General features: G+C 35.4%; 2 protein-coding genes across 2 annotated transcripts; one reads left to right on the plus strand and one right to left on the minus strand.

The window, feature by feature from the left end:
- Positions 1 to 13,294: 13,294 nt before the first annotated feature.
- Positions 13,295 to 14,092, minus strand: LOC132561125 (uncharacterized). The gene has a single exon (XM_060225858.1). It carries the CDS (start codon positions 14,090 to 14,092, stop codon positions 13,295 to 13,297), a length of 798 nt encoding a protein of 265 aa, XP_060081841.1.
- Positions 14,093 to 16,412: 2,320 nt separating this feature from the next.
- Positions 16,413 to 25,559, plus strand: LOC132560906 (uncharacterized). Its single transcript, XM_060225614.1, has 11 exons — positions 16,413 to 16,518; positions 17,724 to 17,824; positions 19,220 to 19,366; positions 19,650 to 19,802; positions 20,051 to 20,151; positions 20,643 to 20,766; positions 21,143 to 21,244; positions 22,841 to 22,909; positions 23,429 to 23,569; positions 23,781 to 23,856; positions 24,629 to 25,559. The coding sequence occupies exons 1-11, from the start codon at positions 16,476 to 16,478 to the stop codon at positions 24,736 to 24,738; spliced, it is 1,167 nt and encodes a 388-aa protein (XP_060081597.1). The 5' UTR covers positions 16,413 to 16,475; the 3' UTR covers positions 24,739 to 25,559.
- Positions 25,560 to 27,454: the final 1,895 nt, after the last annotated feature.

Raw genomic sequence — 27,454 nt, forward strand, 5'->3', positions numbered from 1 at the left:
TCGGCTTGACATGCACTTTAAATCAATTTGAACATTAGTGTGACAAACACAACTGCATATTATCACTTCAGAATCAATATCCGTTTTTGCCGCAAAAATTCTGTATATCTTCAGTATTGTTCAGTTTATCTTGGTGTACGCGACCTTCGGTATGCTTACTTATGCACACCACCAGATTTGGTATGCTTACTTATGCACACCACCAGATTTGGTATGCTTACTTATATACACCAACAGATTTGGTATGCTTACTTATGCACACCACCAGATTTGGCATGCTTACTTAAGCACACCACCAGATTTGGTATGCTTTAGCTCGATTGGTTGAGCGTTAGACAAGCAAGCCAGGGGTCCTGGGTTCGATTCCTAGTGGAGGCATTGAGATGAAAAATGACCTGTTACATTGGCGCCCATGTAGGGACCCGGGAATAGTACTTAGCCATGCCCCATAAGCATCGCCTTGACCCCTGGAAACTCGAGGACGAGTTATTTCCTGGAGGGGTAGTATGTAACCCTGGTAAAATATCAGTCGCAAAATACAACTCGGCTAGAGAGAACTTCTCTTTAGCTCGATTGGTTGAGTGTCAGACTAGTAAGCCAGGGGTCACGATTTCTAGCGGAGGCATTGAGATGAAAAATGACCTCTGTTACACTTACTTGTGTACACCACCAGAATTGGTATGATACTTTTTTGAAATCATCTGTGATGTTGAAATTCAAATGTCGAAAAAAATTGTACTTTGTCATATATACTAATATTTGAGAATTGATATCTACATTTGATCTCAACTCTCTAGCACGATCACGTTGTTTATATCATAGATACGAACTCACCTATCTGATACGAATTAAAGAAGAAGAAGAAGAAGAAGAAGAAGAAAAAAAAAGAAAAACACTGATATCAATTTAGGTAAATAATACATTGTAATACAAATTAAGAATTTGACACGGTAGAGCCAAATAAAGAATGAAGAATTAAACTGCATTATAAAGCTGGTGCCTCCAATTACGACTCATCAGTGATGCCAAGAGCCTAAAATTTGAAATACATTTCTTTTCTGATTGCTTTCTTTTATGCAGGTGATGCAGAATGGTTCGCTACAAAAAGTAACCATAACTAAGTCTTAATTGGCGTAAACAACGACCGAACATATCGGGATCCATTATTCAAATCAGAAGTATATTGTGGAGGCAAAAAGGAAAGTAAAAATAGAATGCAAGGAGGAAATCGCATGTACACTTTTCAGTAAATATGCTACTCAGTAAAACCTATTTATTATGTGAGCGATATAGGTTTCCTTCTAAACGGATTTTTGCTTCCAATGTGAACTTGGCTGTGCAGTGTCTAACCTTCACTTTATTTGTCACGTGTTAACCGTATTTTTCCTGTTTTCTCGTGGACATGATGACCATACAGCATAAAGTCGACTGAACCAGATTGTCTTAAAATCATGATATATTTGAGTTTTGACGTTTGAATTATTATAGAAAAACTTACAAACACAACATACCAAATTTGGTGGTGTACATAACTAAACAAAAACGAGGATGAATATTGATTCCTAAGTGATAATAAGCGGTTGTTTGTGTCAAACTTGTCAAGCCGAAATCATTTTTCGGGGCGGATGTGGCTGCTGTTTTTTTTCTGTCTCAGAATATCGTTTACTCTGCATAATAATTTCCAAACCAAACATATTCTGTACACATGCATCCCACGAATGGAAACAGCAAAAAATCCTATCACAGAAACGCGATATTCATTAGAATCATGCGTTTTACATACCTGAGATACACCTGAGAAGCTGTGTCTGTTTTAATAACTATAATGCCATATTTTCCCAGATACTGTTCATCTGTGACTATACAAACCGATCCCTATCAAGTGACCTGTTCCTTATCAGTTGTAGCGTTTCGAGTCAGTACGGTTTACGCAATGCTGTCATTCTGGTCGTTATTGATTTCCTTTAGCGTGGTACCAACTGGTAAGTGTACGTCACAGAAGTAATCGTCACTCTTATCATTTCAAGTATTTGGTTAATTTCAGACTGCGACGCTTGCAAATATAACATCAACGCGGCCCATTGACGTCATATGTGAGCCACAAAGTTAAAAAAAAAATACTGAGCGTCCTCAAAGGTCATCAAAGGTCGCAGGTCAATAGTAAGGTCATCGAAGATCACAGGTCAAATAAGTCATCGATATCAATCAATATAGTAAACTTTTGTAGCTACATCAAATGTTAATAAGTCACATGACCTGTACTTACTGTCGCCTTTTCTTTCGAACACAAAGCCTCAGATTGTGTTAATCTAAATATTTTCCGTTATCTCCAGACCTTGTCCTTAAACAGATACAAAGTATTGCTGATAATTATACATGAGCACGTGACAAAGCCTGTACCAGTTCTTTGTATCATTTGTTTCATGACACAGCGTTTTTTCTATGTTGTCATTGACAATACGTGTACCAGATGTTTGGTACATAAGAATTATGGCACAACCTAGCTATCCAGGAAGCTACCATTATACATCTGTTATTTTGCCATCTGCACTGCATGTTTTCTTCCTTATGTCGCAATTTGTTTTGTTTTGTTTTAAATTCCTCTGTGAAAACTCAAATTATCTTGAGGGGGGACTTTCAACTGCAATCGACATCTCCCAATAACATTTGCCGATGAAGGGTAGTTCTCATAAATCAGTGGTATTTTTTTATCAACAACCCGTTAGTTTGCTTATCTCCCTTTAACGTTTGACAAATTTGTGTAACTTAAAGTCCAAGACAAGTTTGGCTAACGTTTCATGCTGCTTGGTTATCCACGTGGTAACATATGCATGGAATATATCAGGTATCTTTCCCTGGCCGATCGGATCACATCGGTCGAGTTGCGAATTAAAAAATACATGTTTCCCAATAGAAAGTACTCGGAGCACACATATATGTTTGTGATAATCTCATTTTCAGCACTTTTCGCGCTGAAAATATTGCACTAAATTTTGATGTCGTTAATTGCAATGTCTGAACGTTGTTTATATAACAAAATTCTGGATGCTACCAAAAACGAATATGTAGGAAGCATTACGCTTCATATCATTCCTCATCGTTAATATTTGATGTTTTCGTTTTACAGTGGGAAAAAAACGCAACATATTTTTGGATTCTTTTTGACAATGAAATAAAGTTAAGAATATTCAAAAAAAAAAAAAAAAAAACGAATATGTATATTATCTCTTGGTCTCTACTGTCCCGTCTAACTAAAGCCCTAACGCATCTTGTTTACACCATCAGTGTACTTGACGTCTTCTGATATTCTAATTGATCGAATTATGGAGCACATGCACCTCCCATCTAGATTTTGACATTTATGTCGCCTCCTACGTTTCAATGACGAATCCTATTAGGACGAAGCAGCGGTATGATGCAGTTTTATTCATCATTTGCCTCTATTGCAATTAATTCTTAATTTGTATTAAAAGTTCCCATCTACTTTCGTAGCTTTTGTACAATTTTCAATCACTAATAATTAATTGAACACTTTTCTTTCTTATTCATAGCCTTGACCGTGTGCCCTGATGGCTGGATACGTCGGCACCAGTCTTGCTATTTTGTTTCAGAAGGACGTTTCCAATATGATGACTCCGTGGTTTGTACATACATTTATATTTTATAATAATATCATGTAATCAAAGTTCGTTAAGCTCCAGATTTGTTAATGAACTTAGGATATAGAGCTAGTATGGCTGTTCTCAGTAGTGTTCTACATGAAAGTATGAAAATCATTTTCACAACGTCCTTTCCAGATCACTTTTCTCCGTTTGTGGGTCATAGTTCTGATTTGCTAATATCAGTATATAAGGGACAGTTTGGAGACCCTGTGTATGTGGGCGAAGACGGAATGACCTGACATATACCACCAGTGAGCATTTAAAGTGTTTATGTATTATTCTAACATATAAGTTAAGCGATTTAGTTCCCTATTTAACATGCACTGGTCACCATCTGTACCTTACAGGTTAATTGTGGGTCGGTAAATGCGAGTCTGGCTAACGTGGACGATGTTAACGAGTTAGAATTCCTCCGGTCGCTGATCAACCGATTTCCAACAGGTATGTGATCTTTAAGTCTAGAATTTATATCAATGGGGGTGTCGGTGTGTTTCTAATAACTTGAATTCTAGATCTGCAGGTGTTGCAATTATGTTCAGAAATACATTTGAATACACTATTCACGGCAGTCGATTATATACAGCGAGAAGGTTTACTATTTTAGATATTACCATTAATACAAATAGCCCAATACGGACTTGTGTATATGGGCCAAATCAAGATACACTAGAATTTTTCGACATTTTATGTGAAACATTAAAGGTTTGGGAAGGCTATCTTATGATTCTATGTGGGCATTGGAAGACAGTTCAAGACAGAAATATGGACACCTATAACATTCTCAGAAATAATAACCCCAAGTGCCAAATAAGCATCGCTCAGATGATGAATACACTTGACCTTGTTGATCCGTGGAGAAATTTTAATCCAGAACAAAAAACTTTCAAATGGAGACCAAAAAACACACTCATCCGACAAAGCAGATTAAACTATTTTTTAATCACAAATGATATATTTACAAAAACTAAGACTGCTACTATACTTCTAGGTTACAGAACTGATTACTCTTACATTGCCCCAGAATTTAACTTCGACAAAACACAAACGGGAAGGGGTTATTGGAAACATAATGCCAAACTGCCAAAAGAATATGTCAGACAGGTAAAGGAATGTATTAGAGAAACTGTAGATTAGTACATCTGGGGACAAACACAATCTTGCATCTACCACTTTTCGGATAAATGATGAATGATTCTTTGAAATATTCAAAATCAAAATTCGAACCTTGACTATTTCTTACTCTCTAATCTAATTAAAGCAGAGAGCTTGAAAAGACAGGACAAAAATCTTGATATATTATCAAATTAGAAGAAAAACTTAATAAAGATGCTTCTAGAGAGCTTCTGACTGAATGGAAAACAAAAACCAAAACTTAGAAGACATTCGTAGAGATAAAATAAAGGGTGTCATGTTAAGATCCAAAGATGCATGGTATGGAGACGGTGAAAAAAATACTCATTACTTCTGTAATTTGGAAAAAAGAACAGATTCTGATAACATTTTAGAGGATATGGACAAAATATTACAGGAGGAGGCAAATTTCTTAAGTAATCTGTATAAATCAAATAAAGAGACACAGGGTACTGATCATTCAGATTTCTTTAAACATACAATTAGGTTGAGTGAAGGTCAGAAAAGCAGTTGCGAGGGATTACTGATTTTACTAGCCTTAAAATACATGGAAAATTAGAAAAGTCCTGGTTAAGATGTGTTTTGGGCAGAATTTCAGAAATTTTTTGATGTGATTTAGGAATTCTTCTTCGAAGATCAGTTAACTATGGATATGAAAATGGGAAACTTTGAGATTTTCAATGTCAAGATATTATTACATGTTTGCCAAAAGAGGGAAGAGATAGAAGATATCAATATCATTACTGAATGTAGATAACAAAATAGCAGCAGCAGCCAAAGCTAATAGGATCAAGCCACTGTTAGTGCTATTATTAGTAATACACAAACTGTGTTTATTGAGGGTAGGTTTATTAGGGAAAATACAAGACAGCTGTATAATATAATACAACTTTGAGAAGAAAATAAACAATCAATTAGAAAATGGTTTAAAGTGTTACACAATAATTAAAAAATTGCATAATTAATAATGGTCATTTGTTAAACTTCTTCAGTCTTCATCGCGGCTCTCGTCAAGGCGACCCATTGTCCCATTATATCTTTATCATATGTGTAGAAATCTTATCTCTGGCTCTGAAGACACATCCTGATCTTAAACCTCTACAGATAGACAATAAAAGTTTCCTGTTAGGTCAATACGCTGATGATGCATATATTTTGCTGAAAGACTCAAGTCAATCTTTATATGCTGCTGTTTAAATATTGAGTTTGTTCTCTGTCATGTCCGGTTTGAAAATTAATGTTACGAAATCTAGTATATATTGGTTGGGCGGTAAAAAGTTTTCGGAACAAGGAACTTCAGACTATTAGGAATATTGTTTTCATTGAACTTGGATGATATGGAAAGACTGAACTACTCTAGCAAACTAAAAGACACTGAACGAAAATTGAAATTCTGGGCAAAAAGGGATCGTTCTTTACTTGGCAGAATAACAGTGGTAAAATCAATTATCATTCCTACTTATGAACATATATTTAGCTCTATTTCAACTCCATCCTCAAGCATTATAATTTAGTTAAATAGCATACTGTACAAGTGTATTTAGAAATTCAAAGTAGAAAAAATTAAAAGGAACACCTTGATTGGTTTGCTAGAAAATGGAGGCCTTAAATGACACATATCAGTTCTTTTATCAAATATTTAAAATTGAAAGGATTAAAGAGATTACTTGAAAATGAACTTACAACTTGGAAAACTTTAGTTCAAGAAATCTTAACAATGGATCCAAACATTGCTGGTCGACTGAAATCAGAGTTGCTTGAAAATATAGGGAAACATATTAAAAACCAATTATGGAAAGATGTAACTTTTGCTTTAAGTAGAAATTCAAAATGAGTCATCAGCCTAAAAGAATAATTAGATGAAGACTTAATTAAACTGCTACCTTACAATAAAATTCACTTGGGAATCATTTTGGGTTTAATAAAATTAACGACCTTTTACAAAATGGTACATTAAAACAATGGCAAGATGCTCAAGATATTCCAGATTTTGGCTTGCTGCAGTTTATTCACTTTTAAATAAAATTAAACCAATATGGAAAGACGAATATCGAAGAAGGAGTTCTCGGGGTGGGAAATATAGAAATGTGTTTAACTGCTAGTGTAATCTATAGAATAAAAACTTCTTAGAGCTTAGAATTTACTTACAAAATATATACTGAGAAAAGTTTGTACAGCCTTTAAAAAGTCTGGAAAAGTGGAGAATAAAATTAGACCTAAGTGAAAACTTTAAATTTGCCACCTGTGCATGTGTTTTTCAATATACTAGAGAAACCACACTACAGGCTTTTCAATATAAGATCCGGCATAGAACAAGATAATTCATGTTCATTTTGTAAAAGGGGAGGAGAAACAATGGAACACATCCTGTACAATTGTTATCATACAAATGAATTGTTACAGGAATTCACTATATGGTATACTGTAAATGACGATGTTCAAAATCATTTTATTCTGAGTACCACTGAGGCAATATTTGGTAATGCAACATTCAGTGGAAGACTAAACCATTTCTTGTTAATGTTGCGATATCATATTTTTACCTGTAAATATAAAAACAAATTACCAACATTTCAATCGTGTAAATTTTTTTTCCATTCAGTTTCTGAAAGTGGAAAAACGTATTGCTAAAAGATTTGTAAAGTAAAAAAATAAGAATGGTATTTATGTTAGAGAATGAATGAAAGGTTTGCGAATGTGTATATCAATAACATGTAAAACAGGTATGAGTGAGAGTGAAAAAATGAGGCAAGTAATGTGTAATGGTTTTGGGTGGTATTTGTGGGGGGACTCGTACTAGGCTTGTTGTGTTAAATGGCAATTTAACCGGCATTCGATATCGGGACGAAATTTTAAGACCAGTGGTTCTGCCATTCTTAAGACGCCATGGCGTTGGCGCCATTTTCAACAGGATAACGCACCAGCGCACACCAGTCGCGTCAGCAGAACTTTCTTGCAGAAGAATAACGTACAGGCGTTAGATTGTTAGATTGGCCATCTAAATAACCTGATCTGTCACCGATTGAGCATGTCTGGGACGTTCCTGGGCGACGCATGAGAGAACGTCAAAATCAGCCGTCAAACTTGCAGGAGCTGGCCCAAGCCTTGATCGCTGAATGGAACAGCATCTCTCCTCGAATTACCCGCCGCTTTGCGAGTTCCATACGACGACGCTGCAATGCTGTTTACTTCGCAAACGGTGGCCATACCCGTTACTTATGGTGTTACCTTTGAAATTGACCCCAACGTCCTTTACAGTCGAATAAAATCAACAGAACGCAAAGTTTTATAATGAACCATGACTGCAGTTTTATCAGAATTGATCAAATACTTTACATGACTGGTAAGGATTTATGAAGGGGTTAATTAATTAATCACAGAATAAAGTAGTGTTACCTTTCTTTTTTTTTAGTATATTAGATACTTGTGCAACTTGATATACCTTTCTATAAAGTGATGATTATTGTAAACAAAACAAGTCATGTAGGACACAGTGTGACAGAGTAGAAAGAATATGTGAAACACGATGATTTTTTGTGTGTGTACAGGGGTGTTTGTGTATGTGTCTGTGCTGTCTAGGTGTATGAGGGACACGTATTGTACAGAGTCTGACCCCAGGGCCCCAACCCTGGCCCAAACCCTGGCCCTAACCCTGGCAGAGCTCTCTGAAATTATGTTCTGGGGAAAAATAGAATTGATATCGATTTTTAATGAGTTTATGTGGTTTATTATCAACGTGTAAGCGATTTGATGTTCTAATGATTTCAGTTGACAAGGTTATAGGCAATACAAGTGATGTTTTTCTTTATCAAATATCGCAAACTTATCCGCCAGATGTAGTGAACAGTTGTCTCAACTTAGTGACGGCTTTCTATATGGTCGACCTGACAAATGTTTTTCTATATGATCGACCTGACCGCGGTTTCTGTATATGGTCAATAATGTCGATCCGACAGAATTAAAACAGGCAACATTCATAATTTTTGCAATTATTAATTTTGTTCTTTAAGAGCGAACAAGTGATCATTTCTATTGGATTGACGGAGTTCGTAACCATAACAACCATTGGTTCCGGAAAAATGGCAATGCTCCTCTGACTTTTTTCGCTTGGGGTACCGGGGAGCCCAACAACAGGTTCGGCAGAGAAAATTGCTTGGCGTTATATAACAAGGTTAATTTCTACTTCACCGACACTTCGTGTTATGAAAACGGCCAGTACATCTGTGAACTGAGGTAAGATAACATAACGATGCACTTACTGCCCCGACAGAGAAAGGACATAGCATAGTATAATTACTATTCACCAAGATGTTGGGAAATGATGTCGTATCAATTATTCAATGAAATAATCGGTTATTGCCTTTTTTGGTGTAAGATATCCGTGATCGTGCACTATTTTCTTTAGATAAATTAAAAACGTACGAATATAGATAAAGATGCGTTGTTTTTTCAGGGATACAGTTCAGTCATGCATACAGACCGCGCCTCCATCCAGTACCTCCAGCACTAAGGCGTGGATACAATTAGGATGATCACAAGGTGACATCATAAACTTGTCACATTATGGTAGAAACTCTGTCTTTGAAAGACACTTGTATATTTAATAAAGCACCGGGACCATAGACCGCAGTTTACTAAAAGCTTCTTTACGAAAACCACACAGACGTATACAGAAGCATCAACAATAGCAGTTCAACGGAGGAAAAATTTGATACCATGATATTTAAAAGTAGAAAGACACAAGCTGACTGAACATAATGAAAACATCTTACAAAGTTAATTGTTTTTGTTCAATTTCTAGATAAGGAAACAATGCATAGACAAGGAAACAACGCATAGATAAAAAAAAACACCAAGACTCCCAGACAGGAGTTTATTTAGGTAAATAATTGATGATATATGACCCTGTCATTCAGATTTAACGTGTTTCCTTGTAAACACTGGTATATGTAATGGCGCCTTGTAAACACTGGTATATGGTAATGGCGCCTTGTAAACACTGGTATATGGTAATGGCGCCTTGTAAACACTGGTATATGTGATGGCGCCTTGTAAACACTGGTATATGGTAATGGCGCCTTGTAAACACTGGTATATGTGATGGCGCCTTGTAAACACTGGTATATGTGATGGCGCCTTGTAAACACACATTATGCTTATTTAAAGACGGTACTTACTTCATTGGAGTCAACTGCAAGGGGTACTTAATCAATAATGTCGTCGTGTCGCAGGATATCAGGACACCATTGCGTCAAGTACATAATTGCGTGGTTTACTCTTATAATGTATGGCTGTGGCCTCCCGCCTCCCTATATATGCGAGGTTAGCGCATGTTGAGTGCAAGTGAGGAGTGGGCGGGGCACTGAAGTTCCGCCACAACGCACAACATACGAACTGGGGACATCATTAGTATCAAAGTTACGAAAACATATGCTACGTATCAGCCTATTAATAATTTCATTTAGTTTTAATTCCATTGTGAAATTACCATAACATTATTATTCAATATTTTCCCGATATGTTTCGGCCCAAGGACCGTAAAACCCAAAGCTTTCCTTACATAGGCGAACACTTGACTAAAGGCCAAAAGTGATTGGCAGATCCAAGGCAGACATTAGGAAAAACAAACAAGTTTAGAGAGGAGAGAAGATCGCAAATGGCTTCCCTTCATGAGTATGCAGTGGAAGCACTAGAAACATTTCTTATCTCATACCTACAAGGGAAAAAATGTAGGAGGTGATTTGATGGTTTATATTATAGCCCGAGACGGAACTAATAATTATAATATGGACATTGCTCATTTTGAAGGCCAAAAGTGATCGTTGTTAAGGGATACATATGGAAGAAAAACAAAGAACAGAAGATATTACAACCCCAAGTTTAGTTAAACTGTTATATGCCAGATAATTATTCCATCCGAATTATTAATGTTTAATCCTAGGTTCTTCATTTTTTAGACTATCTCCCTTGACAGAACAGCCAAGGACCTTAGTTGTACGTTTCACTCCCCTCTGTGATCGTGTAACAGTATACTTTATATCAGGAATTCAGACACGTCTAACATTTCTTTCAAGTCCAATGATATTATCAGTCTACAATCTACTTTTTTTCGTAGATGTGTCTTTAAAATGTGAGCTGAGAAAGGAACACCTGTGTGACGATTGTCGATTGTAAAGACCGCTATTGCATAATATCGAATAAGTCCATTTGACAACGAAGTCCCGATAAGTTGCTGACAAATCACAAAATAAGTGAGAGAAACCGAGCTGACCAGCCTTCAAGCACTACGTAAAGTGTTTTATTAGAGGTCTGTCACAGAAACCTTTTCGATGTAGGTTTTTTGTCTGTATATTAAATATGCTTGTATATATTTACAATTGCCACTGTTTCTGTATCAATAATCTAAGTGAGAGTTATTCTGTGTATTTCTCTAAAACTTGAATGTGAATTTTGATCCAGTTTGAGTTTTCATCTTAGGATGCATCACTTTCAAACGTAGCTATCACTAGTACTTTCCACCTAAGTATTCTGTCCCAATACCTACTGATACAAGTATGAAAATATTGTAACAAGTAAAATATTGATAATCATGTGAACAAGCTTATTTAGATATTTAAACGCAGGAACTTTTTTCTTGTCACGGAGAAAATGGTGGTTTATTGCTGTGGGAGATTTAGTTACTAATCAACAGGTTTAAGATGACGTCGAAATGATTTTGAACGAAGAGTACACTAGATGAATATTGTATCTGACTCTATAAATGGTGTTATTCTAAAAGATGATATTATAAATAGAAGTATTGACCATTTATTTTTTTAGTTTATAAGATGATAAATCCAATGGAGCAGTTGGGTAAACTGTTCGAAAAATACAAACCTGGTAACTTTGCTAACTGTGGCGAAATTCGATGCAAAATAGGTATTTGAGACTTTTAAAAACAGGTCTTAATTTCGAGGAAATCAGTCCTAGTAGAAAAGCACAGATAAGTAAAGAAAATGTTTAGGATTGCAATAAAGTTGTCTTAACAGCAAAGAGGTCTTATTTTAGAGGTTGTATTTAAGCGAATTGGTCTGATTTTAGAAGCTGTATTTCAGCGTGTTGGTCTTATTTTAGAGGTTGTATTTAAGCGAGTTGGTCTTATTTTAGAGGCTGTATTTAAGCGAGTTGGTCTTGATTGTATTGTTTTAGTCTATGGGATATCTTCTGAAAGTACATGAGACTGATAACCTGTATGTGACCAGGCCTTTCAAAGCGAGATAAGGCATATATATATATGTAAACAAAATGTGAACATGGCAACTAAAATTCCAAATCACAATCAATAACGTTTTCAAGCCTTGTGGTTATCTTCAGGAGATTGAATTGATGCCATAACAATAGGAAAGTTACATACTAATAGGAAAGTTACATAGTAATATGTACGTAACATTATTAATATGTTACGTACTTATGACATAAAGGCAATAGCCAGAAAATGGTCGCAAGGCTTGAAAACCTTAGTGATTGTGATATGGAATTTTAGTTGCCATTGTTAATAATATTGTGTTTTTATATTAACACGTATGATACACTAAACGTAATTGAATTATATATATATATATTGCCAATATTTCAACAATATTTATATTAAAGGTCGGTAGCAAAAAATATATATAGCTGTGTTTCCAGTTTTTTGACCGTCCATTTTTTTGTTGTCGACCTTTTTCAATAGTTCGACAAAAGTGAATAAATAGTTTAAGAAATAAATAAAACTAACTCTCAATGTTGATTTTGCTCATGTCATTCCCGAGACTACCATTGAAATGAGAAAAAATCACTTAGATTCTTGACATACATGTGCTCATCGTATGGGCCGAATTAGGTAAGTCCTCGGAAGCATGTTCTAAACCAAAGTAATTCTTAACGTCTGTAGGAAGAACACTTTTAGCAAGAGAAAAAATTTACATATATCGTAGTGTTGAGAACGGAATTTCAGTGGCGACTAAGTGTAGCCTACCCTGGTGGAGGTCTCTCCGATGTTCTGGCTAGGAGACATTGTAGAGCCTTAGAATAGTGTCAGCTGTATTCCACTTCATGCTCATAGGAGGGGTTGAAAATGTTCCCCAGCAGTGTCTCGAACTAAAGGGATATTGAAGGGACTGAAATCAATCTGTAGCCTCCATCGCAATACTTCGGGTCTTGATTTTTCCTTTCTCTCTTATCTCGCTCTGTATTTCTGTGTTTTCCCCCATTCCAGGGTTCCACTTGACGCTCGTTTTCTCATGACCCTGGTTGTTGCCAGGACGTTGAACCAATCAACTCACCGTCAAGAAGAATTATACTGCGCTTTATGAAAGAATGTGAGATGAATGTCAACCATCATGAGAGATTTTAGATAAATCTTAGTTGGTCATGGACATATGGAAGGGGAAACTCTTTATCAGATAAGCGAAGTATTTTATCAATAACAACATGCATTCACAAAGATTGGAAATCTGTATTTAACAACTTGCGGTTACAAATTAAAAACAATTCGATGTCTTCGGCGCACAGAATTGGTTCACAGGTAGACCGAGGGATGTCATGTGACCTTTGACCTCAGTCAGAACTTCACTGCTAAGTGCCGGCATGCGAGAGAAAACGACAGACCCTTCATAGTACCAGTCGGATGCTACATGACCACAATAGTAGCCTATCATATAACTTAGCTTTGGGTCCTGGTACAGAATTCTCCATTCTGTGGTCGTCTCATGTCCCATCTGCATGCTTTTGTATTCCAAAAGTCCCTGAACTGATGTGTTTTGCACGGCCGTTTCGTTAACCAGCCTGTGTTTAAGCTTACCGTCGACGGTATGTACTTCAAAAAGTTCGTTTACAAACAAGGTGTTGGAAGTGTTCGACGGTTGAAATGTGGTTATTTGGCAGTCAAAACAGTCGAAATTAGGGTTAAGTCCGAGAACAATATACCACGCACCTTTAAGTTGCTGTGCGGACAGAGTTTGTAAAGGTGGATGTGGAGGCTTGCAGCGGAAGTTAGGGTCTGGCGAAACCATGGTGATGCATTTATGTTCCGTAAATGCACACTTCATGAAGGTATCGAACACGTCGTCCTCGTACGAATAAAGACAGTCGAACATGCATGTTTCGTTTTGCGTTCCACATCCCGTGATACATGCCAGTGCCGACCTACAGTCGGAGTCCAACATGCAGTTTTTAGACTCTTCAGCGCAGTGCATCATCATGCACAGAATATTTTGACCACTTGCACCATCCGGGCTAAACAGAAGAAACAGTGAAAGGGAAAGAATGGCAGATATCATGACTGCTGCAGCACAACCGGTCAGTTACAATACCAGAGCACGACGCAACGCTACCACAGATAACGGCGAACGGAAGGCCTAACGCCCGCAAGATAAGGTTAACAGGTCATCTTGGCTACTTACATGATTGGATTATATTCATCATATGACTTGAGATACAAATGTGTTTTGTAATCATCATGACACCAAACATTTTTATTAACCTTTGAGGACTACCTCTGATTAATTTTAAGTTACCAAAGGGTAACACAACAGACTCCACTCTTAATAAACCGTGAATTAAATCACGGACCACAATCTTTTTTTTTACTTTTATAATGGCCAGTCAAACGTAACCTTACAAAGTGATGCCGAATTTTGAGCTATGGGGTGATCACATAAAAAATAAGTCAATAATTATCAGCTGTTTAAGTATTTTCATGAAAGAAGCCAAAAAACCTAACATCGAAAGGTGTCATTTCTATCACAATTCTTTAATAACAAAATATAAGAGTTTATCTTATTGTATAAATGTTAGGATCTTTTATAATTCGCGTTTAGAGCAAATAGGTACAGAAGCAGAAAAAAATTACCTCACAAATTCAAAAATTTTAAGTTTGTGTGCAATAAAGCATGTTCTCAGCAGTGTTTGTGGTTCGTGGCAACCTCTCCAACAGACTGTTAAGGAACGACAACTCTGGTAGAGATTGGCACTGGTACCACAGATATTGATACAACATAATAATAATTCTTATATATATATATATATATCACTGTGTCACCCAACACAATAGTATTTCTGGTAGTATTCAGTGGTACTTCCAATAAAACTAGCTTATAATCATATGATAAAAATGTCGGAAGTATCAAAGTGACGTTGAGAATTAAAACATTTGATGAAAACCACACCTATCTATTATTGCATACCAACACAATATGTTCCTTTATGACAGTGTATTGCTTCCCCTATACCATCTGAATGAACCCCGACATGGGTTCGACCAACAAGTATTGTCATAAGGAATTAAGCTTGCAGGACAGAACTACCAATCTCAACCAAAAGGTTAAATACAAATATAAAAAAGAGGGAGAAAAAAATAGAGTTAAAAATGAATTATAAATATTGTCAATCCAGGAACACTGGCTGTTGATTTTCAGAGAGTTGCATTAAAAGTAAATCCCATACAAACATTCCTTTTCAGAGCGAGAAACCATTTTTATTCAATATCTAATAAGAAAGCAAAGGGAAGGGGAGATGGGTTGCACTGAGCACACAACATCAAATTCATTTGGGAAGCCAAGTTCACCACTGTGACGTCACAGTCGATACCACATCAGAAACAACCAGAAATACCAACATGTTGACGGAATAATGAGCTGAAACTAAATTCAATAAAACTATGGCAAAATGTTAACAATGTAAGATTTACACGGAGACTCCTGAAAAAGTACAAGGAGGCCATATCATAGACATCAGCGAAGGGCTGAATTACATTATCTTAAGCAGTTCTAGTCATCAAAGGAGGCACGGTTGCTCAAAAATTTACACTTAAGGTCCTGTTAGAAGATATTCCTTCCAAAGTGAACAAAACAATTATGAACAACATGAGACTGGAATCATCAGCGAGTCACAGCGTAATTGGTTAGGAGTGGCTCCAAGTTCAACTGACACTGGCAATTATAGTTTAATGAACAGTCAAACAACAGCTACCCATCTCATCTTACAGGAGAGTTCAAAGTGGCGAAGGCAAAAACTTAGTCAAAAATAGCTGCATGGACCCCAATTCAAATTTACAGTATCAAATACGTCTATCATTGTTTTACAACAGGAGACGGAGTCAACGTTTCTGATGTTCTGTCGTATCGTGAATGTGTAGTTTATATTTGAAATGCATCGTGCCTCATTTTATTGACAGAAATATGACATAAAAAATAATAATCTAAGAACAACAACCTATATAAAATAAGCGTGAAATGATATCTGTATTCTGAATTAACACGTTAATTTTCGAACAATTTTAGTTGCCCAAAAATGACTAGATTAGCCCTATTACATTTAGTGAAGACACAAGTCTGCGTGATGATATTCCATTTATTGTTTAATTTAGTTAAATGTACCCTCACTTAGAGGGATAATGACCTTCAGAGGCCAAATAGCGATACACGATAGTATCAGGAGCACTTCGATTTTTGTAACGCTAGGAGCAAAAACCTCAACAAAGTCTCAAGAGCCATTCCGGCTTTTGGTTTTAGTATTACTCTTCTTTAAGCGCTCTTCTGACACAGTTTCTCAAGCGTCTCTATGCATAGATTGCCTCACATGTGGAACTAAACCGTATGTAATAGTTCGATTTAAAAATTAAGAAGAAAAAAACTCCGAGGAATTGAAGCTGACAGAGAAGATATGGGCAAACGGAAATTTAAGAAAAGTGTTGAAGGGTCGCTTGGTAATTTAAAAACAACATTTGTTTTCAGTTTTCATTGAGAACATTTCCCGAACTTATAGTATACCTCAATAAGTTTGGTTTCGACACTAGTTATGAATGATTTTAACAGAGAATGGGTAAACGCCGGTAAATACTACCATTCATCCATATGGCATCATTATGATATCAATCAACATTAATATGATCGATATTGGTCATTACAACACGGAAATTTGACGAAAATTCAAGAATACGTATGCTGTATCTCAGTGCATGTAGTTTATGTCTGGTATATAGTTAAACAGCGAATGTGAGTGTTGAACCCCATTAAACTGTGTGCCCTAGCAGAAAAATATAGACATGCTTGCTTGATTGTTTTATATAACATCGTCAACAACTGATATACAAATGTAACTGATAAACAGTGATCTCACAATCAGGTTGGGGAAACCACAAATTTGCATATAATACACAAACTAGCCACTTATTATATACGTATGGATTTGTTATGAAAATAGCCGCAATCACTTTAAACTAAGTTTCTCTAATTTTTTGCAACAGTCACATTTATATAGTCTGGAAACATACAACTTCAAAATTATGATTTAGTTGCATGTGTGAAACTACTGGATATAGATCATAAGATGCAGTACTTCCAGCCTATTATATGATAGTACAGTTACTACAGGGACAACCGTTACATCAAATTTCTTAGTTGCGAGCAGTTTCAATAAACATCACTTAGTAAAAAAAATATTTACCTTGTCATAAATAAATGTGACTTTTAATAATACATTGCGAAAATTACTGTTTAAGTGATTTTGGTTATATTTTGTAACAAATCCATATTCCTATTTGGAAATAATAAATAAGCTATTATACACAAAGTTGTGGTTCTCTCTGAGATGATAAGTAAGTGTATCTGTCAACTTTCCTTACAGATCATGACATATTCCAATACTCAGTTAAGAAAGCGATCATTTATTCTTCCTTTGAAATGTAGCTATTTGTAATTAACTCCAACAAAGTATTTTCTTGTGTCCAGCCAAGCTCTCTTCATGAACATTGATTAATTTGTTGTATGTTTGAGGAAAAATTATAAACAGGTTGTTGTAGTTGATCAGTACTCTTTGGAAGTAGAAATAATTGATTGAAATATATTTTACAAATGTTTAGTTAATGTAGACAAGTACACTGGTGAGTTATAATATTCATATTCTTTTTAGCGGAGAGGAGGCGACGTATACAGCAAGCAAAAAGAGAAGTGGCTATCGAATCTAAGGGAAAAGCATCTAAAAAATACAGTGTAGAACAACTTTTGGAGAAGGTAGATATTTTGATTATTCAGTGCAAACATAATTCTTTTTATGAATGGAAATTAATTGAGGAAAAAGCGTAATTCTCTTTATCCTTGCAAGAAGTTTATTACTGTTTAGATTTGAAGGATCAACTTCTATGATATTGTTATGATTGTGTTAGTGGTGGTGACTATAATACTCTGTAAAAATTTGTAAGAATTACCGAGTAAGTTTTACTTAAAAAGCGCCCCCACCCCTCCCAAAAAAAAATTGGTTTTTGTTAGCCCACCATCATCAAATGTTGGGTTCATTAAATTTCCATGGTTTATCTGTCCTGAAACAATTCCTTCATCATTTTTTCTGGAAAAGTACTGGATGGATCATTCTCAAATTTCATATGTAGATTTGCCTTGGTTCCTGGTAAGAAAAGCAAGATGTCTGCAGGCAGCCATTTTGGGTTTTGATAGCCATACATTTTTATTGCTATTTCTGGAGAAGCACTGAATGGATCATATTCAAACTTCACATATAGTCCTTAGCAATTTTTATTTCATTTTGGGACAGGTGATCAATTTGGATTTTGACAATGAAAGTTTGTTAGAAAGAAAAACTAGTAAGACAATGCTTTAAACTATTATGATGAAATTTAACCTGAACAAATGATAGAACTTTTGACATGTATAAAATTGAAGAAAATAAAGAAAGAAAAATGGCATATTCTTATGGAATTGCAAAAATCAAAATCAAATATGCACCAAAGCCTAAAGATTGACAGACGACATTTATGGATTTTACAGGGGAGGCACTGGTAGTCAAATTAAAAAAAGTAAGAAAAAGAAAAAAATAACACCTGAATTTTTGTTATTTCAGTAAAAGTTTGAGTCACAAATATGTTGAAATTATACATCAACAGATCTCTTCAGTAATTCAGTTAATAATTCCTCACTGATAGACTGTCAACTGCCAGCAGTAAATTTGAAGAACTCTTCTTTGCTAGAGGCACAATACTGAGTGGTGGAACATTTTGCCTTGAATTATAAGTCAACTTATTCTTTCCATTTTGGTATTCAAAATAGTGTCACACTAGTAACAGAATGAACTAAGCTCTGATAAATGTCAAAAGATATTTCAATACTTAGAGCTATGAAAATTTGTGAGACTGAAAATCAAATTTATACATAAAGGAAAAGTTGTGTCTCCCTGGAGGTAAGAAGTGAAATCCAAAACAAGGAATTTTGTACAAGTCACCTTTTTCACCAACAAAAATATCTTTAGGGCACTGCAGTGCCTTATACATACTAAATAGATAAATCATTTGTCTTTAACCTTAACTTGTAAAACTAGACTCTGAAAAAAATTATTCTTTAACTCCAATTGTTTGTATATCATATGCACAGAACAAATGTACACTTTCTATTACACAGGCAGAAGATTGTATTGATCGATTTGAATATGAAGTTGCCCAAAAGTTCTGTCAGAGGGCTTTGGAGATGGAGCCTGATAATATTCTGGCTCTGGAAACAACAGGATCCCTTCTGTTAGAGCTTGGAAATCAGGAGGCTGCAAAACAGGTAGTGTATTTCAAATGAAGAAGTGAATTATAACAAGCTTCCTGTAGTCTCTGAAGGAAGTTTTCAAAATAGGAACAAGAGGATGCTGCTAAATGCTGATAACTTCACTTTCCTGTATCAACAGACTCTTCTTCACTGCAATATAGAAAAAAGTAATGAAGTTAAAATATGCAAAACTTAACTACCCTTTCATGAAAGCCTACATATGTTTAAATACAGTTACTGTTTCAATACCAGGTTACTTCCCTTTGATGAAGCTTTCTTGTCAATCCTATTTTTGCAGTGTTTTGGCCGAGCTGTGGAAGTCTGTCCTAACCAAGGCCATTCAAAGTACATGTACCTAGGGCAGTTGTTTGAAGGTGCACAGGCAGTTCAATGCTTCCAGAAGGGAATAGAATTAATGATGAAGGAGCATGAGGCGAAACAAGCATCAGAGGTGTAAAATTTATGTGCTATAAACTTACCATATTTCTTTAAAAACTTGTTAAATGGTTAATATTTTCATGTGTATAATGAATAGAAAATGCTCAGGAATTAGTATAGTGATCTCTTAATTGAATAATTTACAAACTGGAGATACATACAATTCATATGTATAACTTGAATGCAAACAAAATCTCATGTATATTCAATGAACAATGTGCATTGAAATTTTCCTCCTGAAGTGTCAATTGAAATTTCCAGTTGGCAGCTGCCTGTGGGGGTGGACCACGAGATGGGGTTTCAAGTGAAGAAATTTGCAACGCCTACCTGTCCCTGGCAGAACTTTACATGACAGACTGTTGGTAAGGGTGTTTACATGAGTGGGAAAACTTTGTGAGAGGAAAATTAATATACCTGGCATAGAAATGTACTAGTTTTGTGATAGTTAACCCAAGTTAAAGGGCTTTCTGAGATTGGCCCATTTAGAATTATGTTAAACTTTATTGATATGAAAAATTTCAAAACTTGCTAGTTACCAGTACTGCTGAAAGTCTTCAAAAATTTGGTTCTCAATTGGTTAATTTTCTTCCCAATATCATTCATAAAATATTCAATTGCAAATGGTCAGGGAATACTCTTACTTAGAGGAGTTAATTATTTGTTATATTTTGCATTAGAGTTTGAAGTAAAAACTCAATTACCTCTACTCTCTCATTCTACCTGTATAATTAACATGATAGAGAATTGTTGAGTTTCACTTCTATGCTTCAAGGCCGACAGGTGTTCATTTTGTTACCTAAAAATATCCAATGGCTTTTTAGTTTTTTACCTCGAGATTTATTGAAAATTTTAGCATGGAGGAGGATGCAGATATAAAATGTGAACAGTACATAAACCAAGCTGTAGCAATTGACAGTGAGAATGCTGAGGCCTATCAGATGATGGCCAGCTATCAACTCTCTAAAGAGAATGATGAGGTATGTTCTCGTTCCTCTACAGCAAGTGTTGTTCAGTAGAAAGTTGTGTAGCCTTCCATTTCTCCTTATACTATGTAGTTCTTAGAGAATCAAATGGAATCGACTTTTATTCCATTTTATGTGTGGTTTTTAACAGAGAGTTGATTATATGTAGATATATTCCTTACATACTCATAGACTTAACAGGGAAATATCATTCTTTTCATACTATTCAAATAATGTAGAAGAATATACACTTTGTATTTGCAATATCCTAATGTAAGTTTCCTCACAGTAAAAGAAAAATGCAAAGAAGGTATTTAGGAGAAAACTTCTAGTTTTTATGTTGCTTTTTAAAAGCACCTGTCCCTAATATGTGAACATTTCAATGTTCTAGAAGGCTACAGAGATGATTAAGAAGAGTGTATCATTATGGTTACCCAAATATAAAGCAGCTGACAAAGGAGAAGTTCCTGATGAGGAGTTTAATCCACTGGAGGTAATCCTTTACACTGTACACCTCCATATTTTGCTCAAGAAAAATTGATAATACTGAATGCTTTTGATATAAACAACAACCATTCACCAAACAGTTTGCTATAGCTGAAACTTGTTAATCATGGATTTTATAATTATAAATTCCTTTCTAGAGGACAAAGTTAAAACTTAAATACAAATGAATTAACACACTTTAAGATTGATTTTAAGAATACATACAAAAAGCAGTTGTCACCATGTGAAAATTTGGTTCCAAAACAAAATGTATGATGAATGTATGATGAATTTGTGAATATATATCCCTATCGTCGGGTCAGATAGGTTGTTATCACCACTTCCATGTCGGGCCTTTCTTGGTGAGTGCCACTCACCTTATGACTAATCTGGAGGGTTGACCCTTCTCATTTTCAGAGGCTGCCCATGGGTTTGCCTTATCAGGTGGTCTAGTTCCCTTTCAGTTTAAATTTGGTCCCTGGACAGATTGTTTGAAACTAAAACTCTCCCTACCAGAAGTGGCTTTTAAATCAATGAATGTATTTATTGAATGCTTGTTCGTGTTGCGTTATGTGCTCATAAATAAAAAATATGCATTTTGAGGTCATATACCTGAAGGGTGAAGATGACCTATTGCTAGTGTGCACTGTCCATAGTGGTACACCGTTCGTTGACTGTCGTCATCCTTGTGCCATCCGTGAACTTTTCATTTAAAACACTACTCCTGCTTATCGCCTGGGTGGATTTCAACCAAATTTGGTCTGAAACATCATTTGAGATGAGGCCTCAAATGGGGAAGTAAGACAATACTTGGCTTCATGATGCTATTTCTTCTTAATGCCTAGGTAGATTTTAACATAATTTGATCTGAAACATGATTACTGGTGGGTTATCATTTCTTAAATTCAGAAAAGTGATTCGACCTCTAGGGATCTGGAGTTAGTTAGTCGATGATTTTGCTTCAAAATGCTATCCTTCCTTACTGCTTGAATGGATTTATGCTGAATTTGGCCTGAAATACATCATGGGAATTCATCAGATTTGTCAGGCAATTATCTGCAAATTCTGTGGTTAGTCCATCTGTTCATTGATTGTCAGATGACGGGTAAGGGCCATGGCCCTCTTGTTCTAATACTTACCTCTGTTCAATTAAATTGCTATAATTTGTATTCATGTGTGATAAATGCTGTTCAGCATATGTTTGTAAATATGTCCATTTGCTGTGCTAATGCTATAGTGAAATTTGTTCTGTTTCTGTGGATATGCACAATGTAGCCATTTCACCACATGTAAGAAGTGATTCTTCAAAGATTTTCAGAAGCATGGACTTCATAAGGTTGGATTGGAGGCGAAAGGTTTTTTTTAATGTAACTTGCATGTTATGTTGATTTATAATAAATTAGCCAAAACTGGATTTCAGTTTCTATGAGATATGAAGGGGAGATAATTAAGGAATTTTTTGCATCAATGTTGTAATGCTATGGAAGGGAGGTAACTTAAAAGTATACCCCGGTAATATGCCTTGGAGACAGACCTGAAAGTTGTTTAAATAGCATATAAACAATCAGATAAATTATATGTTATATTTTCTTATTCTTTTCAGTTGACTCCACTCAGTTTTGATACTAGGATAGCAGCAGCCAAAATATTAACAGAAGTGAAAGAATATGAGGTAAGTTTTGTTTTTGTCTTCTCATTTGATTAATTTCTTCATTTGGAACAAAAATTTTACTTTCAAACTCAGTGAGCTAAAAAACAATACATTTTTTTTTCTGAAAATACATCATTTCTTTTGTAAGTGGGCTCCACCTTTTGGTAGATGAATGATAATTATTCAGAATTGTTACTGTTTTACATGATGATTAAGATATCCTGTGGTTCAAAAGATATTAGCTGACCATGCTGATGGTGTTAAGACTGATCATGGTATGCTTTGCAAAATTGATAAGACTGATTCTGACAAAGTTGATTCATTCATAACAATCAACTAGTAGTGTTTCCTAGCAAGTTCATTTATTATACAATGAGCCTAGATAAATGCCGTATGATAACAAACAGATGTTATATATTGTTCAATTCATGTAATGCTGTTTTAAAAATTAAGACATGAAAGGTAATTAGGAGATGACTGAATTCATAGTTTCTATTAGATTAGAAAAATATACCTGTTAATAATGATATTATTGCACAGACTGCGGTGGATGTATTAGAAGGTTTACTAGATGAGAATGATGAGGTTCCACAAGTCTGGTATATGATTGGCTGGTCCAACTACCTACAGGGCCAGGACTATAAGGAGAATGCCCGCTACTACCTGCAGCAGGCAAAACAGGTAGGTTATGATAAATTTGTATCTGGCAGTAAAAACTTACTTGTAGTGTAATTTTTACGGATAGTTTAATGGTGGTTCAGCTACATTCAACAATAAACTGATTCCTGTTTGATATATAATTGAGTTATATTGGGTAGAAGCAGAACAAAGCTAGAAAAGTTTTAAGTCATATACCCCACATTAATTACTTGTGGAATTATATCTATTACAGGTGTATGAAAAGATTAAATGTGATGATCCAGAACTTTTGAAACACATAGAGGAACTAATTGAGGAGATTGGCCCAGGTATGTAATATGCTCTTAGTTTGACTTGAAGTTGATACTAACTTTGTTTTTATGCCCCTCCCCCACTACCCCTCCCCCTTTCCTTGAGGCATAAAGTGTTATTCCATATCTGTCCATCATGTTGCACCCTATCCTGTTTCGCCACATTTGGAAACAAGGTCATATCTTGAGAACCTCTTAAAAACAGTCTTAGTTCATATTTCCCCCGGTGGTATCATTACATTAAGTTCTAAACCTTTCTGATTAAAGTGGACATTAGTCATGGTTAAAGGGGTAAAGGTCTTATATACCAACATCTGTGAATTCATCAAACAATGATACTTTTGCATGGGAGCATTAGACATTTTGGAGTTGAATTCTGAAGGTAAGATCAAAACATGGCTGTAAAATTTCATCAAATTCAAAATTTCTTGACAAATATTGAAACTAATTTCAGTAATTTGGTGAAATAGAAAAAGTTTATTTTTCAGTCTTTGTAGGTATTTCAAGCCTCTGCCCATTTAATCTTGTTGACACAATCTATTACTTTAGAATCAGACTGTAGAATAAACCTTGAATATAAACTAATGAAGTCATATTTTCAGCATGACATCATTATTGGCAATTAACTGAGGTCTGGTTTGCTTTCAAAAATCCTACTTACTTTAGATGTGCTTTCTTGTTTTGTAATATATCTCTGTCTAGATTACATGTCCAAAAAACATTCTTATATCTTTATCAAAGTAGTTAATTGAACACCATGTATAACTGTTCACATGATCTATTTCTGTAGGCGAGGAAGAGGAAGATGGCAATGAGGATGAAGATGTAGGAGATGATTTTGACAGTGACAGTGATGATGAAATTGATAGTAAAACAAACGATGAAGCAATGGAGCACTGAGGTCATTAATAATCAATAAAAATTGTTCAAAACTGTTTCTCCTCAGTTCATTTTATCTACTGACAACAGGAATATAAACACAACTATTGGTGTGCACATCTGTGTGTTATCAACATGTGACATTTTGAAGAATAACAAGGGAAGACACGTTTCCTACCTTCAGTACTACCATCAAGCCACCAGTTCAAAGAAGTTGTTAGATTTTGTTTATGTTCACCTATTATACAAGATGTTAATTTGCCATGTATATATGTAACAGGGGTCCTTGTTTATTTCAGAGTCGCTAATTGCATTCAAACCTTAGGCCTCTGGGTTAATTATCTTATAGTGAATAGATCAAACTGAAGGAAAGATCACTGTTGCTGAGCAATATTTCGCTATTAATATTTTACCTCGGATACATGTATTATTTTTGTTGTAAGTTCGATATTTTCCAGCCCATTACTGATTCTGAGAAATCATCTTTGACCTCTGCCAAGCTGAAGTTAAAGAGACTAAACTGAACTTTCATCGTCCGACCCCCATCCCATCCTCTGTTATATACAAACCTCCATGTTTCATTTTTTCTTCTGTTTTTGGTAGTGTTTTTCTAAACACCTTTTCATAGGACCTCGTGGTAAGGCCACAGAGACAAAAACAAAATAGTGTTATAGTCTGTAGCTCCTGATACCTAAGCTTTGGTTCCTGTCTAGCTTTGTATCACCTTCCAGTACCTACCATAAACCACTGTTATATATCATACCTTTGTGCGCATACAGACTACTTCACAAATCAACTCTTATAACAAGCTTCATCTTCATTAAATAAAACACATAAATGTTGTAGATTTTATTTCTTTTTCTCACACAGTTACTAATTTGAATTCTTGTATCTTGACTTTAAAGAACAAATGACTCATGATGATATCCTCATAAAGGATGGCAAGGATAAGTCTTTCAATATTGCATCTTTTAAAACCTGTCATTTGATCAAAAATTAAAATCAAGATATTTGGAGAAACTTTTCAACTTTGCAAGAGGAAACAGGAACATTCTTTATAACTTCTTAAGAATCATGACAGGAAAATGGGAATTTAATAGTATTGGGGTCAGTGAGTCCACCTGTATTGTTGTCACAACTTGGCCCTCGGTTTCAGGAAGTGTCATGTTTTACCGCGGTTTACATCATGGTGGTACAAACGTGGTTGTGCTGAGGTGTGACTTTATTTATACATTTGAAGTATTTCTGTCGTCTTGGTTATTGCTTGCTTTAGTTTCGATTACATTCTGAAGTGACTTTAATTGCGGTGAGAAAATAGAAACCATGAAATTTTGTCTGGGTCTTCTACTACCTTTTTAGTTCAGAAATATTAAGCTTCACACAAGTGTTATGAAAGGAAAGGTTAAAGTTTCATTCAAAATGAGTGATTTTGATGGCAGAGGTAGGGACATTACACAAAAGGAGCGCTGAAAACGATGCATGATAGCCTTTCGACCACAGCAAAAGTTTCAATGACTGACCCTAAAGGTGAGGTCCCTTTATATTCTACGTGCCTTCCCAGTTCCTTAATTACGGTTATGTAATATCCGGCTATTTAATAAAGTCCTATTGCAATAGTTACCGTAAAACGAAATATGAAAATTTCGACCCAAAAATAAATTTCACACGTGTTTCAAAATACAGATATTCATAGTTACATACAATCAGAGCCTTGATACAAAGACTCAACGCTGTAGAACTGTATATGAGGTTATGAAGAAACTAGCCCAAACCTGTTTTGTCCAAAAATGTGAAATCGCCAATATGTCCGAAATTGGAAAACTGAGAAATCATGATTTTTTCAAAACTGATATCATAGCAATCATGCAAGGAATCAAGAACGTGCCAAAAATATTTATCTGAAACTGTTAGCCCGAAAATGCAAAGTCTCGTACAAATCATTAATCCCCCCTCTCTCTCTCCCTCTCTCTCTCCCTCTCTCTCTCTCTCTCCACTTAAGATATAATTTGATATAAATTGCATTTTTATATTTTGTTCCAAACTGGTACATACCGACTTTCTTCCACTGTTCGAGAAGTCTATTTGTATTAGATGAAAACACAGTACCTGTCATGATCAACTATTTCTCGAGGTTATATCAAACTTGTCTATATAGACCAATCTGAGTTATATAACCTTGACATTCATACTTAGGGGCCCATGATCATACATTATATCGACAGGATGCAATTTACAACAAATGATAAAAAGTTAAATAAACGAATTAAAGACAACTTTTTGTAATCAAGCATTTTCATATAGATAAACTTTTGCACATAAAAAAAAACGGAAATTCATTCATAAATACCATAAAATAAAGACACGGTTAACGTGTGCTCACAAGAAACCCTAACAGTGTTCAAAACCTCAGTATATCGTACTGCACATGGCACGACCGCATTTATAGAAGCGATTAGGAATGGGCACAAGCGGATCACTCTTTCAGGGAGCTTTGTTCATGTGACAACCCATGCTTGACAGGAAAATCACACTTGGCTTCTTTTTGAAGACGTTTTTAACACGCTCTTGTATTCTGTATATATACAACAGGACAAATCTTAATCGCGGTGTTTCAAATCTATTCATTTCAAATGCACTCATTTCAGAATTCCAATGAAATAAGACATTGAACTAATGTCGGGCGTTGCAGTTTGTAAATTGTGGTAATGAATTTCGGTCTTCACCTCCGTTTAACTGA

Source organism: Ylistrum balloti, unplaced genomic scaffold, assembly GCF_031769215.1.
Source record: "Ylistrum balloti isolate Yb309-2 unplaced genomic scaffold, AGI_CSIRO_Ybal_v1 Utg369668, whole genome shotgun sequence".
Taxonomy (NCBI): domain Eukaryota; kingdom Metazoa; phylum Mollusca; class Bivalvia; order Pectinida; family Pectinidae; genus Ylistrum; species Ylistrum balloti.

Bases quoted from the DNA above. Each gene is read 5' to 3' on its own strand.
- LOC132561125 (XM_060225858.1), bottom strand. From the start codon at position 14,092: ATGATATCTGCCATTCTTTCCCTTTCACTGTTTCTTCTGTTTAGCCCG.
- LOC132560906 (XM_060225614.1), top strand. From the start codon at position 16,476: ATGGGCAAACGGAAATTTAAGAAAAGTGTTGAAGGGTCGCTTG. The intron at 21,245-22,840 runs GTAATCCTTTAC...TATTCTTTTCAG, and splicing joins AGGAGTTTAATCCACTGGAG to TTGACTCCACTCAGTTTTGA. The intron at 22,910-23,428 runs GTAAGTTTTGTT...ATTATTGCACAG, and splicing joins CAGAAGTGAAAGAATATGAG to ACTGCGGTGGATGTATTAGA.